At 27.3% G+C, this 20,226-nt stretch overlaps 1 protein-coding gene across 1 annotated transcript; it reads right to left on the bottom strand.

The window, feature by feature from the left end:
- Nucleotides 1-5,123: 5,123 nt before the first annotated feature.
- Nucleotides 5,124-6,624, bottom strand: LOC114186286 (phospholipase A(1) DAD1, chloroplastic-like). The gene has a single exon (XM_028074344.1). The coding sequence runs from the start codon at nucleotides 6,551-6,553 to the stop codon at nucleotides 5,246-5,248; it is 1,308 nt and encodes a 435-aa protein (XP_027930145.1). The 5' UTR covers nucleotides 6,554-6,624; the 3' UTR covers nucleotides 5,124-5,245.
- Between the last annotated feature and the right edge of the window lie 13,602 nt (nucleotides 6,625-20,226).

Consider the following 20,226-nt stretch of genomic DNA (forward strand, 5'->3'; position numbering starts at 1 on the left):
TCAAAAAGTGTACTTTTTCTCTTCCACAATTATTTTCTCCATTTTCCTCTCTCACTGCGCCGCTCTATCGTCATAGTTGACTAGTCATGCCGTCCAACTACACTTACCTTCGTACAGCCACCACATTAAGCCACCTCTGTATATTTAAGAGTTAAATATGTTTTTGGTCCCTCAAGTTTCAGCGAAATTTGAAATTAGTTCCTCATCAAAATTTTTGACCAATTTAGTCTTTCATCTTTCAAAATACGTGAATTTAGTCATTTAAACCAAATTTTGTTAAGTTAACGTATTTCATGATAGTATTTAAATTATTTACACTGTTTGACACATTTTTGCTTCAATGTTAACTCAAATACTATTATGAAATATGCTTGAAAGGTCAGATAAACTTAACAAAATTTGGTTAAAAGGACTAAATTCACGCATTTTGAAAGATGAAGGACTAAATTGGTATAAAATTTTGATGAGGGACTAATTCCAAAAATTACTGAAACTTGAGGGACCAAAAACATATTTAACCCTATATTTAATTGTTCATATCTCCATCGCCTTCACATTCCTTCCTTCTTAATTTTATTAACATTTAATTACATAGGATTTAAGGTTAAATTCTTTTATGTTTGTTAATATAGAATATATTGTGAATAATTAGGAATATTGATTTGGTGAATGTGTTGGTATTAAGTTTTGGATGTCCGAGTCCCAACAAACAAATAATGTTAGATTTTGATTACTGTTTAAGAAAAGTATTAACTTTCATGTTAGTTGATTAATCATAACTTATAATTGGTATTTCATAAATTTTACTTAATTTTAATTTATTGCATTTTTTGTTGGTCTCTGAGAACATATTTGATTGTAGAGATTTGTGTCAATATTTCCATTTTATACCAACAAATATAAAATATTATCGAAATTTCATGAAATATAAGAAATTGATAAAGTTTACATACTGTTAAATTATTATAAGAGTAAATCTTCTTGAGTGAAATATAATAAAAGTTTATATTATTGTGTGAAGAGTTTAATACATGTTGAAAAATATTGAATTATTTATCATGAAAATATTGATTGTTTCAAATATAACCTATTACTGGTATCATTGTCTAACTATGGAGATCAAATGAATCAAATTCCAAACAAACACAAATGTTAATATTTAATTATCATGATCTAAAATATATATATATATATATATATATATATATATATATATATATATATATATATATTTATCACCTATAACTTTCATTCTAGTGTTAAGTATATCGAGATCAAGGTGACGAGTTTAATTTTCAAATATCAATTATAATTTTAACTCATTAACAAATATATTATCCAACCTTGTTGAATAATGCCTTATACCTATCTTTCATAAAAATAATAAGTTATCGCATATCCTTTATCTAATCTAAGATATGGTTCTTTTTGTAGTAATCTCTTATGCTTTGACTTAAAAATAAAAGCTAAATATAATTCAAATGGAGTAGGTGAACCATTCCAAAATTATCACATTGATGATCTAACAATATGAAAAAACAAAAGTCTTAAAACTCTATTAAAACCCATTTTTAAAATTTTATTATTTTTTCCATGAACACATCTCTTATATGTCACAAAAATAAAGTTAAACTTAACACAATAAAAGGTAAAAATATCATTAGACAAATTTCACAATAATAAACTCATATATAATTGTATTCCAAAGTCCATTGGTTACTAGACAATATAAATACACGTAAAGAGTATCTCGGTTCATGGAAAAACAAAAAACGTAAAATTTACTCAATAATATGTTCATTTACACACATTAATTTCAATTGATACACTTTGAGAAGAACATGACTCTAATATTTCTTCTTTAAATGTGGACAACTTTGGGTTTTATATGCAATTATATATTTCCAAAAATGTCAAGATGGTGTTAAAATAATAATTTTTTTTATGTTTGTCTTTGTTGTTGTTGATATAGATTTTTTTTTTCTTTCATGTGATTGTATCAATCCAAAGGTATCATATGTATTTATAAATATGTAGGGTCGTTTTATTAAATTTCAAGAGTTGTAAATATAAATTTGTTTAGAGAAACTTTCTTATAAGTGCTTTTAGAAGAAAAAAAATAAATCAATTTTGAAATCAATTTTAGCAAGTTAAAACTAGCTTACGTATAAAAGTTCATTTAGTCAAACAATTTTCACAAAGATTTTTAAGTGAAAAAAATGGAAAAATTTTATTTATAAGTACTTAGTTTAGATATAAATTCATCTGTAGGAGTTCATACTATCTTTTTATTTAATGTTTTTTTAATTTATGCATAAATTAACTTTAACTTATAAAATGTTATTTCATTGTTTCTTTCTATTTTTCTTTTATAAAATTACTTTTAGATAAAGTCGCTACTGTATAGTACATCTTACAACAGTATTTTTTCTCATTTTCAATATTCTAAAACTACTTAAAAGATGAGACATCATGTTATAACAAAAAATTATCAAAATTTAGTAGTCAAAATATCATTATCTTTTATTATTTAATAACTTACATAGACTAAAATGTGACTGACCTATAGCCGTAAGGTATCAATTCGTAACATCTCACAAGCTTTCTCTATTTTTAGTCAAACTCAATTTAATCTATTTCAATGTGAAATGATGGAACAAATATTTTTACATTAAACTCAAGACGAACCAAACCTAACTAAAATTATTAATAAAATTAGTTATAATATAATTATTTCTTTATTAACTAAATGTGTTTTTTAAAATATTAAATATTATAGTTTATTAACAAAAAAGTATTTTAAAATTTCTAACTTAGATATCTATCAACAAAGGAGAATTTATTAAGAACACCTAACTAAATTTATATAAATGATTAACACAACCTTTAATTAAAAATATATGAAGACAGTAAATTTATAAATTTTTTATCTTATATGTTGTTCAATTTTTTTATTTTTTTTAATGATTTAAATTCATATTTAAATTCTCAACAAGAACAAAACAACGTTTTAAAATTATCAATTTTAGAAAGAAAAAAAACTTATACATGATCCAATTTGATTAAGTTGGATTATACTGATAATCTAAAGTTGATGTAAAGAAAAGGAAACTTGCGTTACATGACCAGACATTGGTATGTAACTTTTTGTAGCTCAAAGGATGACACGATGGATTTTTTTTTTTTTTTGCATGATCGTTGTTGACATATGATATATATGATTTATTATTAGACGGACTTATCAACTGTTCTACCAAATTCTGTGAGAGCACTCTACATACAACATTTGCTCCAGAAGAAGGAGAAATTTAATATACTGTATACTAAATTTTACATTTTGCAATGAAGTTCTTATAGTGACATTTTGCATCAAACCTTTTTTTATTAATACCTAACTAGGTGTAAGTGATATAAGAGGTATTAAACCTACACCATTCTTGAATGTGGTCGATAACATATGATGTCAGTTCTAAACACTCGTGGCTGATATAAAAAAATAAAAAAAATAAAAAAAAACGAACTTTTCTTTTAACATAGTGGAATAAAACTTATGGGAAGGATATGCGTGGCTTACAGTGAGAAAGAAACATTTGGAAAACGTCTATCAGGTAAGGTGGATTTTTTTTTTTTCGTTATAACCTATTTTCATGTTACATTACATTTAATCGAGTAACCTTTGTAGAAGATATAGAACTTTTTTTGGATAAACTTAGTATCACCATAAAAAATATTCTATTTCCCCTTTCAAAAAATAAATAAAAAATCTCCAATTGGTTTGGTATGTGATAGGAACACATGCTTAATTTCAATTACTTTTTGAATGTAATCGGTTTCTACATAGTTCAACTTTTCATTTACATGTAAGCAATAGATGAAATAAAAATATTATCCTATTAAGAAGAAATATATCACTTGACAATGGCCAAATAGAAAAGGGATTCCTCGTCATTGCTTCAAGAGCTATGAAGGAACGACGTCATAGAAAAGAAATAATGATAAGATATGTGTACCAAGACTTTGTTAAAATTATTATTTATATATATCGTTGTGCGTAAGAGCCTAACACTTGTGTACGTTCAAACTTAAGATTTTCTATTTTATTTTATTTTTAAATATATTACATTACACATTACAATTATATCTTTTCACACTAACCTAATATAAGTTTGACAAGTTACTATCAGAAGGAAAGGGACCGACGAATCCATCCGTTGTTAACCAATGAAAACTACCGTTCCTTTGTAACTAAATTTTCAAGCACTTTTTGACTCCGGGTTTCTATTATATGCAATGTATGTGATCATTGACTTAGCATTATGCATATATATTGGTGAAGCTAGGATTCTAGTGATGCTTTCAGTTGATGCGTACTACCTTTGGAGAAAAACGATTGAAAACTATTGATTGGCAACACCTTTTTTTTCCATGTTCCTGGATATGATTGAGACGGGTACTAAGGGTGGCAATGGCGTGATGATGCACAGAGATATTGGGATGAAAAAAATCCTACATAGGTAAATCGATCTAACTCAAAAATATGAATCTGGAACGAAAAATAGATAATGTTGTAAAAACTTGGGGAATGTTTCTTGTTCGCTCGGTTTCCTTATAGGTAAGAGCACTTGTTTTTCTCTCATCCAAGATTATTCAAATGTATTACTTACACGGAAACATGTTGGCATTATTAACCTTCACGTATTGGAAGTAGCTTTCGGTAGCAACTTGAAGTGGACATTGCGAACCTCAATGGTGGAAAGCACGCATGCTCTCTACTTAGAACTCAAAAATACACCGATTGGGGCCATCTAATGGGTCCTTTCCTTACCCTTTATGTGCTCACTCACAACTTTCTTTTCGTAAAACTATTATATTACTTCCCCATTTCTGCTTTTCTTTTTTCACCCAATTCCTTCCGCACCACTCTTTTCATATTTTTCTTCTATCTTCAAATTATCTGCAAATTACCCTTTGCCCTTCTACGGCACCAAACTATATATAACTGCATTCTTCCTATCGTCACTTCGGTCACTACGATATAAAGGACAAAACCATAAGAATATGTATAATAAAATCAGTTATTAGTCATTGAATCGTACATTCCCAAAAATAAAGCCCTGCACTGGAATACCAAAACTATCTGATCAAACACTCATGTCCACGCGTCACCAATTTAGTTTTTCTCAAATTTTCATTTTCAATCTCTGGTATTTACAGACTCGTTCTTAGAGAAAAATGTGTAAAAGAGTTAATGGTGGAGAAATCTCTTGGCAGTGGCTCTAAAGGGACATGTGGAACTGACAAAGCCGTCAACAAGATGCAGATAGATGTTCAAATCATGACACGTAGCAATGTTAATTCCCCTCAGGTACGGAGAATCCCTGCTGCAAAGCCGAAGCTCCTCCCCAATCTCCGAGTACAGCAGCCACTGTACCTCTTCCACGCGCTTCCGCATCCATCTCTGAAAACTAGCCACGTGTTCACCTCCATTGCCCTCCACGTCACCTTCCTTTTTCTCCACCTCGTCAAACACAAATCCCGGTATCTTGGTTATAACATCATCCGAGTTCACTATCCGCAACACCTTAGTCCCCTGCTCCTCCAGCCGCCGCCGAAAGCTCCGGTTGCCAACGCGGGGGCCGCCGAAGGATATCACCGTCACATGCGGTGGCCGCAGAAAACTTTTTCTTATATCATACGCCGCTAGAGTCGCCAGTGCCGCCCCCAAACTATGCCCAGTAATGGTCAAACTCAAGTTTTCTCCTTCGTAAGTTTTAAGGATCCGAGCAATCTCTTTTCTCACCATATCTTGCAAGCTCATTAACGAAGGGTCGTCACTCACCTTTGACGTGTACAAACTCAGGAACCCACTTTCGACCATGGCTCCATTTTCTTCCACACTGCATGGCTCTGCTGCCGCGATCCCAGTTGCGGTAGATGGAACCACGTTTGTCAGAGTAGCTCGAAGATTTTCGAGCCACTCAAGACACGTGGTGGTACCTCTGAATGCGACAACAATGTCTCTTCGACCCAGTCGTTTGATCTCTTCTTTGTTGTGACAAACTGCTACGTACCCAATGTAGCTTGACTGTGTTGCCACCCAACTCGGTGCTTTGTCCACCCAGCTAGGTAGTTTGATCCCCGAGGTTGCACGTAGGTGTTTGGTTACCTTGTAACCTGTTTTGTGTAACCCGCACCTTTCCAGGTGTGTGGTCTTTGTGAACTTGCATGTGGCGTAGTTAGGGGAAGAAGGGTCGAATTGGAAGGACTTATACGCGGCCTCAACGAAGTGGCCATAGCGGAGAATCTCGGCGCGAAGGTTCTCGTCCAAGGGGTCTAACAAACCGTTCCAATTGTTCACTCCTTGGTATTCCTTCCATCTCTTTCCAACCTTGTTGGTCAATGACGTCAATGGTGGTGACACGGACGACGATGATCGTAACTGAGGCATGTTGGCGTTCATCATTTTGTCCATCTTTTGTACGGTTTGGGTTGATTGAAGTTGGGTTGTGCAGTGTGGTCTAAGGAGGGTTGGAGCGTGGTGAAGAGTTCTCATCAGTGACACTACTGAGTGAGAATGAGGGAAAGAGAGTTTTGTGCGTTGTGTTGGTGTGGTTTTGAGGGGAAATTTATAGGTGAAAGAAAGGTTGAGAATGGGAATGGTGCATTTACCGTATAGAGTGGGTCGCCTTTATGAGTGCAAGTTTTCGTCGAGATAGAAGTGTTTGTGTGTGTCGTATTATCGTATAAGTTGAATGGTTTTTTTTTTCTTTTAGTTCTTTTGGTATTTTTTTATCATATCTAGAAAACCTTATAGATCTTGGTTACGTAGAGCCATTTGGGTACGAACACGTTTGCAAAACCTCCAGCTTTGTTGTGCCGAGGAAATTAATGACCAATGTCTCGGAGAGAGAAAAGGATATTTGGAAACAGTGTCAAGTTTTGGCGGAAAAGATTCTTGAATCCTGTTCACTGAGATGACTTTGTACTGTAATAATTTATAGAAATGTTTAATTAAGTGGTTATGATTGACTTTTGAAAATTGAGGTTCAGATTTTGGGCACACTAATTGCTAGGTTAATGTCATTTACATAGAATAAATTTTCATGAAAAAAGAAACTTTGGTAGCAGAGCTTAAGTTGGTTTCTTGGGTGAACCAATCATTGAAGTTTTTTTCATCTCTCTTTGGTCCCATTTTATGACCTTGTCTTGTGAAGATAAATGAGATGGGACCAACATCTTGAGTGATTTAGCCAATCATACAGCTGTGATATTTCTTTGGGACCCTTTTGTGTCCTTAGTGTAAATATAAAAAGTTAGTGTTATTTGGCCATCTCATATGCACTTTTTCTTTTTTTAACTTTTACAAGTTTTGACTCGTGCAAGAGAAGCATAGTAAAAGTTTTTAAAATGCCTAACGCCATGGCCACGAAAAAGCCACCAAAGAAAGTATGAGAACGCATGAAGCCAAAAGTGCCATATTGTCATTTACCTTTGTTATTATCAACCCAAATCATACTTACATTGGAACAATAATACACATACATTCATAATTTTATTTATATTTATTATATATTTTATTTATCTTTATTTTTATCATGTCATACAATTTATAAATTTATCATTTTTGTTCTCTTTAACCATATATACATATATTAGATGTTAATATTAATGTACATGATTTTTTTTTTATGAGCAAAGTATTATTTGGACATTGGGTATTAATCCAGAAACAAAAGTTTTCTTATAAGGCCGAATTAGAGAGATAAAAGAAAAACACTCTACGTAAACAGAAGTACAAGTTTTGTGTCATTCTTTCTCCATTTTTTCTCTTCTTCTTTTTTTTTTGCGTTTTTTATATTTTCTTGAGAAGAAAGTGATATTAACTTCTTTATTCTAGTCTTTTAATTAAGTGTTTCAAGATGTTTTGTTTTCAAATTTTATTAGTCAAATTAAAAGTTATTTTAAACACCAATTCACCCTTTCTTTCATTAGTGCAACCTGTTTTCTTTACAATTTTCTATTAAAAAGGTAATGAATCCAATAATACAAATTTGAGTATGTATTAATAATAATACTTATTGTTAAGATAACTGTAAAGATAGATTTAAGAAAAATTATACTATAATTCTGATTTTTTGACTTTCATCTTTTATTCCTTAATGTAGTTTAGTGTGAGTCATTGACTCTTTCAAAATAAAAGATAGTAGTACATTAATCAATGGTCCACACTAAGTCCCGTCAGAAAGTAAAATATGAGAGTCAACAAATGGAAGTCATAGTATCATTGTCCTAGATTTAATTTAGGACAATTTGATCGTAGGACACAATCTAATGGGTTATAGTGAATTTAAATATTGAAAATAATTTATTATTATAAGAAGACATATCACATATTCTAATATTAAAATAGTTATAAATGATTGAAAAGTTTATATTAACGTAGTGTTTGTTTGCATGGATTGCACTATTTGTAGTCATTTGTACCGACAGATTTGTAGAGTGAAGCTTTTTCTTTTTAGTGGATGTGTAGTAATTTGGAAGTGTAGATTTGCGGGATGGCTTCGATATCCCATCTTTGCTGATATGCGAAGATTTGAGAGTGATACAGGATATTTTACCAAATTAACCCTGCAACATGTTTGGCTTATGTGTGAGTGAAGCATTGTGTGTGTGAAGAATGAAAGATGTTTATGTGTGTGAGTGAAGCAGTGTGGGGTGGGAAGAGTGGGTGGTGTGTGAGTGAGAGCACACTGGTGCTTGTTTGTGAGTGTTTGCACACCGGTTACATAACCGATGTGGTGATGTGTGTGTGACACTGGTTACGTAACGAGTGTTGTGAATGTGTTGTGTAGTGTGTGTAATAATACTTATTTATATTTATATTTATATATATAATACTTAATAATAATAAATATATATATATATATATATATGTATGTATAATAATTAAATATAAAATATTGATATATCTATATATATATATAAAATTAAATAATAATAATAATAAATAATATATATATATATATAGTAATTAAATATTAAAATAAATAATAACATATATAATAATTAATAATAATATTAATTATTAATAATGGTTAAAATAATATTAATTATTATAAAAAATAATAATAATTTAATGTAATTTATGTTTTTTAAAAAAAATTATTAAAATTTATTAAATAATATTTTTAACTAAACAAAAAACTATTTCATATATTCAAATTCTATCTATTAATTTTTTTTTAATTTATCATATCACTCAAATTACTCACTAACTTTCACAAAATTCATCTCCAAGTTCACTCATTTTACCTTTTAAATTTGCTCAAAAAAATACACATATCCATCTACTCAAATCCACACAAATTATTTTTAGAGTCATCCCACATCCATCCTTATAAAGTAACACACCCTAAGTGTAAAGTTGTTAATAATCACATTAGTTATGATATATTTGTTATAACTGATGATTTTCTTTAGATATCAAAGACAGATTTCTTGGAACTTGAGTCTGAAATATATTAAGCAAAGTTTGAGTGCACATTAAGCTGAAAAAATTAATATTGGATCAAATAATTAAGATTTAGAGTTTAGGTTTGTGTCCCAAATTATGTAGGTAAGGCATATAATATTGGAGAAAGGTCGGAAAAGTAAAAGTTTATATCAGAGATAATAAAAATATACCAAAAACTACAGGAGTTCTTTTTAATATAATACAAGAAGATGCAACTCAACTTATTAGATGTTGTGAGGGACGTGATTTTTTCGAGTTATAATGGTTTAGTCAACGAAGAGTGCTTACTTTGTATATATTAGTAAGAAGATATTTAAGATAAAGTTAAATTTTATCTTAAAAGGAAATAATAATAATAATAATAATAATAATAAAATTTAATTTAATATAAAATAAAAAGGTAACATAAACATTAAATAATATATATATATATATATATATATATATATATATAATTTCATATTAAAGATATTAAATAACGTTGATTTTTTTATTTTTTTAATGCCAGATTTGACACTTAGATATACGTTACTAAAGTATCAACCATCAATTAAATAATTCTAATAGTAAAATAATAAAAGTATTGAAAGAAATCATGAAGTTCTTTTATAAAGAATTATTAAAAAAAATTATATGATATTGTTTTAAGTTTTACTATAGTACATTTTAAATTTGAATTAACTGTATAAATATTAAAATACAATTTGTTACTCATTATGTGTTTTGTAATGTTTTAAATGTCTAATCAGAAAAATGTACTAACAAATCACGCCTTTAATCAATCTTCAAATAATGCTGAAGAGAAAAATTAGGACTACATTGTTTATATATATATATATATATATATATATATATATATATATATATATATATATATATATATATATATATATATATATATATATATATATATATATATATATATATATATATATATATATATATATATATATATATATATATACTAGCGTAAAACATGCACGATAGTGTCTGTATATACGTATTTTTTGAATTATATTAATAATTGATGATATTGTAATGTTATTAAGTTAATAAACAAAATAAAAGTATATTTATAAAAATTAAAGTGAAATGTATGGAGAAAATATGAGAAAAATAATTGTTGATGAATAGTAGGAAAAAAAGAAGAATGAGTTAAGTAAATAGTTTTATAAAAATTTATAAAAGTAACCGCTAATTTTTAAAAATTTAATAAATAATTAAATTGTAAAGGATAAAATTGAAATTATAAAATATGGACACAAAAGAAGGAACCCCTTTATATATAGTTATAGATATAAGATTGTGTTGCCTTGAATACTGATTAGGTATAGTTGCATTTCTACTCTTAAAAATGGTTCAGTGTAGTGTAGTGACTGATGCAAAGCATATCCCAAATATCTTGCACTGTCACTGCTGAGATGTTATTAAGTAAGCAACTAAACAAAACCTAGTATCTTGAAATAACATTATTTTATTATTTTTTTTGTTTAACACATTTGTAGTGCTTTTAAGTTTGATCTTTTTCTTTCTCCAAGTCTTGGATTTGGCTCCAACCCTCCATGTTATTATTTTCAACAAAAGCTTCCATTAACATTATTCTATGTTTAACTTGTTGAAAGTCTTACATTTCGTAATATATATTTATATATATATAAATAAATAAATAAATAGATAGATAGAAATATATGAAAACATGTAGTGTATGTAATTTTCTTATTTTGGACTTATAATAGGTGCTTTATGAGATTTCATTTCATTCAATTCAAATTTGGGCTTTTCACATCTTATCTGTTAATATTTGTCTTTTGAAGAAACATAGAGATGGAACTTCCTTCAACAATTTCGCAAATCATAATACAATTTGGTTCTACCTTTTGGACCCATGTTGTCCACCATATAGTCCATGTAGATAGAAACTCATGTTATTTTACTATTCCATAACCACCTTTCTCGCTTTTCATCAGGCTGATAAAGTTAACAAACGGATCGAATTTAAAAAAAAAAATCAATTTAATTTTAAGTGAGTTAACTTCCTGAGTTAAAAGACACACGTGTATATATATATTTATATATTAAAGGTTCTTAATATCTTTAAATTATTTAAACACTCAACTCTTTGTGAACCATCATCCAAGTACTTAGCTTTTCGACAAACTTAGTCTTCAAGAATTTAAGTATAATAGGTCGATTTTGTATCAATCTCATAGACAAGGCGAGCATGACACGTTAAAGACAACTCGTCTCGAAAATTCTTGAAAGGCTCTCGGTCTTCATTGGATAGAGAAACTGAAAAACAAAGATCACTAGACAAAGGATAGAACATATAAATGAGAATACAGTTAATAATAAAACGCATTACAAATGATTAAGACCCGTTAACTATCTCTTCAAATAGGAATGGTTGTTAAGGTAAAAGTTTAGCTTTCAGCACATATAAATTATCTGTCCGAAAATTAATTAAGAAAAATATTGACTTAAATATTTGATTCTAGTTGCAAGTTAACTAATAAGGAAGATACTAGTTGCTAGTGAGAGGAAGACATTTTGAAAGTGGCAAATAAGATTCGGTGATCTTGTGGAATTATCTTGGTACAATAAGAAGAATCTTCAACTTATATGTTTTTAATGTAGAAACATATCAACGCCTATTTATAAATGAATTAGTTTTCTATGTATTGACTTTATTAGTAATTTAAAAATATTATATTTTGAAAATAAGGTGAAGTTTTGAGTTGTTTAAAAATAGAAAAGTTAAGTAATATGTAAGAAAAAAAAAATGTTGAAATTTTAGATTTATCAAATTCATTCATGTGGTTACATCATGATTTATCGATAGAAAAAGTTGACATTTTACTCAAAATTCAAATATTCTATCCTTTTACTTAGAATATGAAATCCCAAATTTCAAGCATGTAAAATCTATCAATTACTATTATACTACATTTAGTTAAAAACTTTAAAGGTAAAATTCATTCTCACTTATATATTTTGCAACATTTATTTTTATTCAATGTTAAATTCTAATTTATATTTGAACGTTCAACAATCATTTATTGAGTATATTTTTTTTCCACATTATACATTCTCTTAACTAAAAAATATTTTTATTTAGGTTAAAACTCTCATATATCTCGATTGGATCCTCATATTTAAGTTATCTCAATTGGATCCATTTTTTAAAATGTGTTGCAATTTGGTTATTTACGTCACTACAGTACTAATGATGTTAATTAATGTGAGTGTTGACTTGTAGCTTTTTTTTATTTAAAAAAATGTCACATGTCAAATTACGGTCTTGATATGTGGCAGAGACAATGTGACGTGGTAATAATAATGTCATATATCATTGTTGATGTGAAAAATTTTAATTTAGTCTCTATATTTCTTAATTTGTCTCAATTTTATAATTTTATAATTTTATAGTTTTATAATTTATACTCTTATAATTTTATAATCTTATAATTTCATAATCTTATAATCTCATGATCTTATAATCTTATATAATCTTATAATCTTATATAATCTCATAATCTTATATAATCTCATAATCTCTTAAATTTCATAGTCTCAATTTCATAATTTTATAATATTATAATTTTGTAATTTAATAATCTTATAATTTATAATCTTATAACTTTATAAATCTTATAATCTTATGATCTTTATAATCTTATAATTCTTATAATCTTATAACTTATAATCTTATAATTTTATTATTTTAATTTAAAATAATATTATTATAAACTCGTGATTTTGTAAAATATAAAATTGTGGCATATTTTCAACTTTTATTCAAATGATAAAATCATGATTTAATAATTATACAATTTTAAATTAAAATAATAAATTATAATTATTCAAGATCACTGTTTTAAAAATAATTGTTTTTGGAGAATATAATTTTTTAAAAAAATAAACATGGTAATTAAAATAATAAATTTCAAAATAAAAAATATAAATTATAAAAATGTTAAATATATAACTATATATAATTTTGTAATTATGAAATTACATATTTTATAAGTTTATAATTTGTTAATTTTTTGTAATTTAATATTTTGTATTTTTTTAATTTTTAATATTTTAATTTTGTTTTTATAATTTTACACAATTGCATGTTTTATACTTTTTTATTTTTTATTTTATATTTTTAATTAAATTTAAATACAATTTTCGTTAAATACATTTAATATTTGAGAAAAATCTTCTTGTCACATCTCTTATAACAAAATAATATTATGTGACCAGATTGATAGGAGGTAAAAGTATAACATAATTATCATATCACAAAATTACCAGCAATATTCAATTATAAGACTTTATATAAGAATTCAATAAATCACAACAATTTATCAAGACTCAACAGAAAGTTTTCAATTTTATCATGGATTCAAAAATAATTAAACCTATTTTTTATTTAAAATTGTTTATATATCATAAAAGAACTTTCTTACAGCAAATAAAATTAGCATGACCTTTTTTAAAGAATTTCTTTAATAGTCCACTTTTGACATCTTTAATACAAATTGAAAATTTTAAATGAAACAACAAATAAATTTTCACTGTTTAGAGTTTGATTTTACCTATGCAAGTTTGCACCTTTGGCAGCCACAAAGTTGAGTTGGGCTGTGATATACTTTAGAAGAAAAAAAGGTAAAGAATTTGGTAAAGAAAGTGAAACGTAGCTTGATTTGAACCACAGATGAAGTCATAGAAATCAAAATATATTTTGAGAACATTGTTCAAATTCAAAACTTTAAATAGTAAGAGAAAGATACACCAATAATTGTAAGTGTAAGGACAAAGACACATAATTAAGCATTTAAAGTCAAAAGTACAGTTATTTACAAGTGGGGATATTTTATTAAGGAGTATTAAAAATGACCATATTTAAATTAGTTATCTAGTTACATGTATTGGAATCAAATACTTGAAAAAAAATAAAATACCTTATTGTATACTGATTAACAAAATAAATAAGTCTTGTTAAAAGAACAAATTAATTGTGTTATTTCGTGCAAAAATGAATTACGTTTCCTAAATTATCCTTAATTATATTCATCAGAAATGATGCTCAGATTCAAACTCTTAATTTTATTTTGAAGTGTTGCAATAAATAAAATTAAACTATTAACTGCATATTTTCTCTCGTCTTACATAACTATATGATATGAAAATTTATAATATTATATAAGAACGATTATCTATTTTGGTATGCATTGTTTCAATTTTATCCTTTAAGTATTTTTAAATTAAAATAATTATTTTATTAATTTTACTATTTAAGTGACTTTCTTTTCTTTAACCACTTTTGCTTTTTAAATTTTAACTATTCTTTTAAATTAAAATAACTATTTATAATATAAAATTATCTAAAAAAATAAATATTACCTATAATAAAATTGTGAAAATCATTTAAATTTATTTTCAAAAATATAATTATAATGATTTTATTATTTTTTGTTATTATAAAAATAAATAAAAATAATGTATGTGTTTTCAGTAATGATTCATAATAAAAATAAAAGCATAAATTGATAATTGCACATGAGACGAATTAACTTCATGTATAGTTTTGTATTTCCCTAAATTTATTGCACGACGCAATAGAAATTATAGTTGTTATCAATCAATATTTTTTTGTCATTTAAATTAATTAGTAGAATATTTTTCACACGACATAAGTTATCAATAATTTAATATTATGACAAATATAATTTTTAATAGGTTTACCATAAAATTAACAAATTTATCATATACACACATTTCTAATCGGATATAATTTTTTATTTTTTTAACTTAAGATCTTTGATTTTATTTAAGATTTATAATACGAGGATTGCATGTGAGATTTCCAACACATCGAGATATATATATCTCGAACATACTCTCACGCAAATTAGGATGAATTTTTTCTTTTAAACAATGATTTAATAAATATTTATTATTATATGTTTACGAATTTTGTATGATCCAAAGTATTTACTAAAATATGCTTTTGGCCATACTTCTTTGGCCGTATTACAATAAAGTCTAAAATAGCAATTAATATACGTGCAAAATAAGAAACAAAGCATTTAGGTGATGGAGATTTTTATTGCTTCCTGAGAAGGAACCTCTTTAATGAAACTTTTAAGCTGCATAAAAATAAGTGCAGGAAGAAGGATATGTCTGGCTTGAATTAAATTTTTTATGGTTTCATCTTTAATATTTTCGTATGAATTGATGGCCGAAGGTTTTGTCTTTCACTAATCAATTAGCTTAACAGAATAAAGTAATATGAAAATACCAAAAACACATTTTGCAGGAAAGAGTTACAAATAAATGTTCTATTAGACTTTTAAATTATTTGAAAGATCTCTTTATTATTGGTATTTTATTAAGGTTCTCTTGGTTTGATATGCATTTACTTTTTTTTAAGAAATGACGAAGATGGATTAGGAAGTAAAATGTCTGTTTGATTTAGTGGATATGAGAGCGATGAAAGGTGATGTTTGAGATGAGATGATTTTCAATAGTATTCATTGAGGTGATTTGAAGGTATGTCTTATGTAAGTACTATTTTATCTTCGAATAATTTCATATGCATGTTGCTTTTGCACATATTTGAGAGTGGTGGTTCATTATTCAGCAACCTATGTGAGATTCCTGGCATAACAAGATGATGGTGAAGAATGGAGGATCATCCATGGAGGTCGTGGTTCATAGTCAAAGATGCAAAGAACTCATTTGTTGATGGAGAACAAAGGATCCAATGAGGTATAACCAATCCAGGACACTAACATGAAGATGGATCTGATCCCAACATGTTGGAATTGATCCACAAGAATATGAGGGAGAGGTGGGTCCCATTCATAAGCTTTGTATTCGGTCCGTTGAAGAGTGGATCTGATCCCAATTTTGGTGGAATCGATCCATACACTTCCATGTTGCATGCATTGGAATTTTGGACGTTCTTGAACCCGTTCCAGTTTACTTATGGTGTTGTTTACATGAAGGGCATTTTGACCACCTTAATTTTATATTTATTAAAATATTTTTTTAATATATCACATCAATCAAATCATTCACAAACTTTTACAAACTTTACTTCTAAATCTACTCACTATCACCTATAAATTCCTTAAAAAACACACAATTCACTCTCAAATTCACTCAGACTCATCCACTCTCTCTATCAAACTCATCCACTTGATATTGATATTATACAATCAATTAATTTTGATACCTAATATACAAAGAAAAAATATTAATGAAGAAAGAATTCAAATACTAAGTTTTGTCAAAATTTTAAGATTTAACCAGTAATCATGTGACTATGTTTAAGATTTTTTTTATATATTTATATTTTATTCAATTGAAACAATAATTTTGTAGAAAGATTAATATGGTTTTTCCCGCTAAATTGACGTTAACATAGTTAAAACATGTCACATGTTAAAATATGAGTTTGTCATGTATAAAAATCTGGATTATCTCCTAATTTGAAACTCTTCTGATTTTGATATATGACACCTTAGATGTCTCAAATTTTTGACATGTGGTAGATCTGGATTTTAACATGTGGTAGACCTAGATTTTTGTATGTAACACTTCCAAACGATGTTAACGTCAATTTAACACAAAAGAACACATTAAGTATTTTTTACAAAAATAAGAACTCAAAATACAAGAAACAAATTATTAATTAAGCTAAATTTTAACTAGAGATTGAAAGAAATTTATAAAAAAAAGTAAGACAAAAGATATTAAATACTTCAAATGTATAAAGAATATCAAATTAATCAAGTTCTCTTCTTTTTTTTACATGGTACTTTAGAGTTACATTATCATTAATTGCATTATTAATCATCTCAAAGTTACATTATCATTAATTGTTTTATTTATCATACCAGATTAGCACATAGTGTATAGAATAAATTTCTTCAAAATAAAATTTACATATATAGAATACCTAGATCAAATAACCTCCCTTGGCCCCACACCGTTAACATTGTCTATTCTCGTGTAATACACGGTCATATGCGAAAATCATATCCACAAACTAGGATTAGCTAGCTTATTAAAACATCATTGCTAAAATAAAATATTTAACAATCACATATCCTTTCACATCATATTCATATCAACCACACAAAATCATTCAACAAAATATTAATCACCATTGACAACATATTCTACTTATGAAAGACTCATGTGTTAAATTAGACTCATAAATTTTACACTTGTCATCCGAACTTTCAATACATTATGGTCTAAGCCTTGAGTCTACTCGACCTCACATCTTTGAAACTAAGTTCTCCACTCATGTGACAAGGTAAATTGCTTATGACATATGAAACACAATCCTTTTCATACCGCAAGTTATAGGTCATAAGAACCTCTATCGACTCTCACCACCTAAATATCTTCCTTCATGTGAGTCTGATAATTAGTAATCTAATGATAATCCCAGTCATAATCACAATTCAATATATATATATATCATATAATCATATACCATAGTCTTTTCTTCTTGGGAATGACTACATTCACATCACACACACACACACACACACACACACACACACACACTTATTCAACAACCCATATCATTGGCCTAATGAGTCACTTATGGAGGTGAGTTTACTTAGCAAATACTTGTCTCGCTCAATGAATAATTCTATTTGAGTTCTTTGGATTCTTACAAATCTATTTTCACCCAACAAGAAAATTAACTCGCCTAACAACCAAATACTAGAGCAAAAATCCAACAATTTCACTCGTCGAGACCATCACTCGTCCAACGACCCAACCACACTATGCTCTTTGAGGTTGTATGAAATATTTTCGCCCAACGATAATAGCATTTACTCGACTACCTAAACCCACTAGAGTCATTTCCATTAGATTTGCCAAACAAGTGTATCATCTGAAACTATAAAACTTCAATTTGTTTGCTCTCGCTTAGTAACGAACCGACTAATACAACAAATGTATTGTCTATAGCTCTTTAGAATCTCATTTTTTATATTTTTGTCAAACAAGTACACATAACACAAAAATGTTGGTAGACATATAAAATTGATTTTTTGGCTCCATTTGGTGTTTTTTAATCTCTCAAATGAGTTACACATGTTTGACTCAGTTCTAAAATATAACACTAAGAGCCAATTTAACCAATCTAATATATAGATACACACATACACATATATAACTTTAATTTGTTTTTCAAACACTTAGACCAATCCAAATCAATATACCTTTCACCAAGAATTTCAACAACAACCACCACACTTTATAAACACTGAATAAATAATTCATGCAAAATTTGTAACATTCAAACACTTCAAAACATTCATTTTGCAATATAGTGTAAAATAAGTTTGAGCCCCTTACTTGAACTTTAGATTTTATCTCAATCAAGTCTTTTCGACTTTATTTTTGGTAGGATATTTTATATGTATTAAAAACTTATATCAATGATATGAACACATCTTGATGATCACAAACCAACTAAAAATGACTCAAAAATATAACAAAAAGATGAACTTACTATGTTGAACATTCTAATTGGTTAGGATGATTCTTACATTTCACCTAAGATTTTTAAGAAAATATTTGAGTTTTTTCAAATGATTAACACATAAATTTCACTATAATACTTAAGTTTGTTTTTTAGAGGTTTAAGTTTTTCGTCGAAAACATGAGTAATAACATTAGAATTTTAAGTTTCTACATATTTCTTTCAAAAATAATTTAATTAGTGTTTTTTTATAAAAATATTTGTATTGTTTAACGGTCAATATGAATCATTTGAGTCAAATTTACTAGAAATGTAAGGTGACCGGAGAAAAGAAAAAAATTGAGTGCATTTTTACAAGTACAATTGACTTTTTGTTCTTTAATTACTATTGAAAATTTACTTATGAAAATTTTGATTGGTTTTTCTAGTGTTTTGGAAAATCAGATTTTTACAAAGTTTTATAATTTGAGTTTTAAAGATAAAATAATAGATAAAACAACTCAACGTTTGAATTTGTGTTAGCTGTAAGCATCTTAGGGGATAAAAGATGGACGCACTTAATATTATTTGGGCTTTCTAACTTGGGGATCTGGATTGAGCTTGTGTGTTATGCAATCAAGGTTTTTTTCATGCAGCTACCTTTTTATCTTTCTGCACCTTCATAAAACATGCAATTCACAACTATTCCTCATTAAAATTATAATAAAAAACTTATGTATGTTTCAAAAGGTATTTTTGCTTATCTTGGAATCTTTAGTTCAAAATATATAAAAATTTATTCTGAATTAGAAGTTTCGGAAAGTATTTTCAAATTTAAAAATATCTTATGGAATCCCAATCAAAAATATAAAAATATTTTCTAGATTCATGATTTCGAAATTTATTTTTCAGATCTTATAATATATTCCAAAATACTTAATTCAAAAGACATAAAAAATTATTTTAAATTAGGTGTTTTCAAAGAAATTTTGAAATATGAAAATATCTTTCAAAACATTTGATCTAAAATATAAAATTATTTTTTAGATTAAATATTTCAAAAGATACTTCTATACTTTCTAAAATGCCAATTTCAAAAGATTTAAATCCTACCTTTATATCTTCATCTTTTTAATTCATTTCTCACCACCATCACTTCCGAACATTTACCATTAGGCTGTCTTTAATACGTGTAGTGGCTAAGACCATTAATCTTCCGATTCTT

This window comes from Vigna unguiculata, chromosome 5 (genome assembly GCF_004118075.2).
Source record: "Vigna unguiculata cultivar IT97K-499-35 chromosome 5, ASM411807v1, whole genome shotgun sequence".
Taxonomy (NCBI): domain Eukaryota; kingdom Viridiplantae; phylum Streptophyta; class Magnoliopsida; order Fabales; family Fabaceae; genus Vigna; species Vigna unguiculata.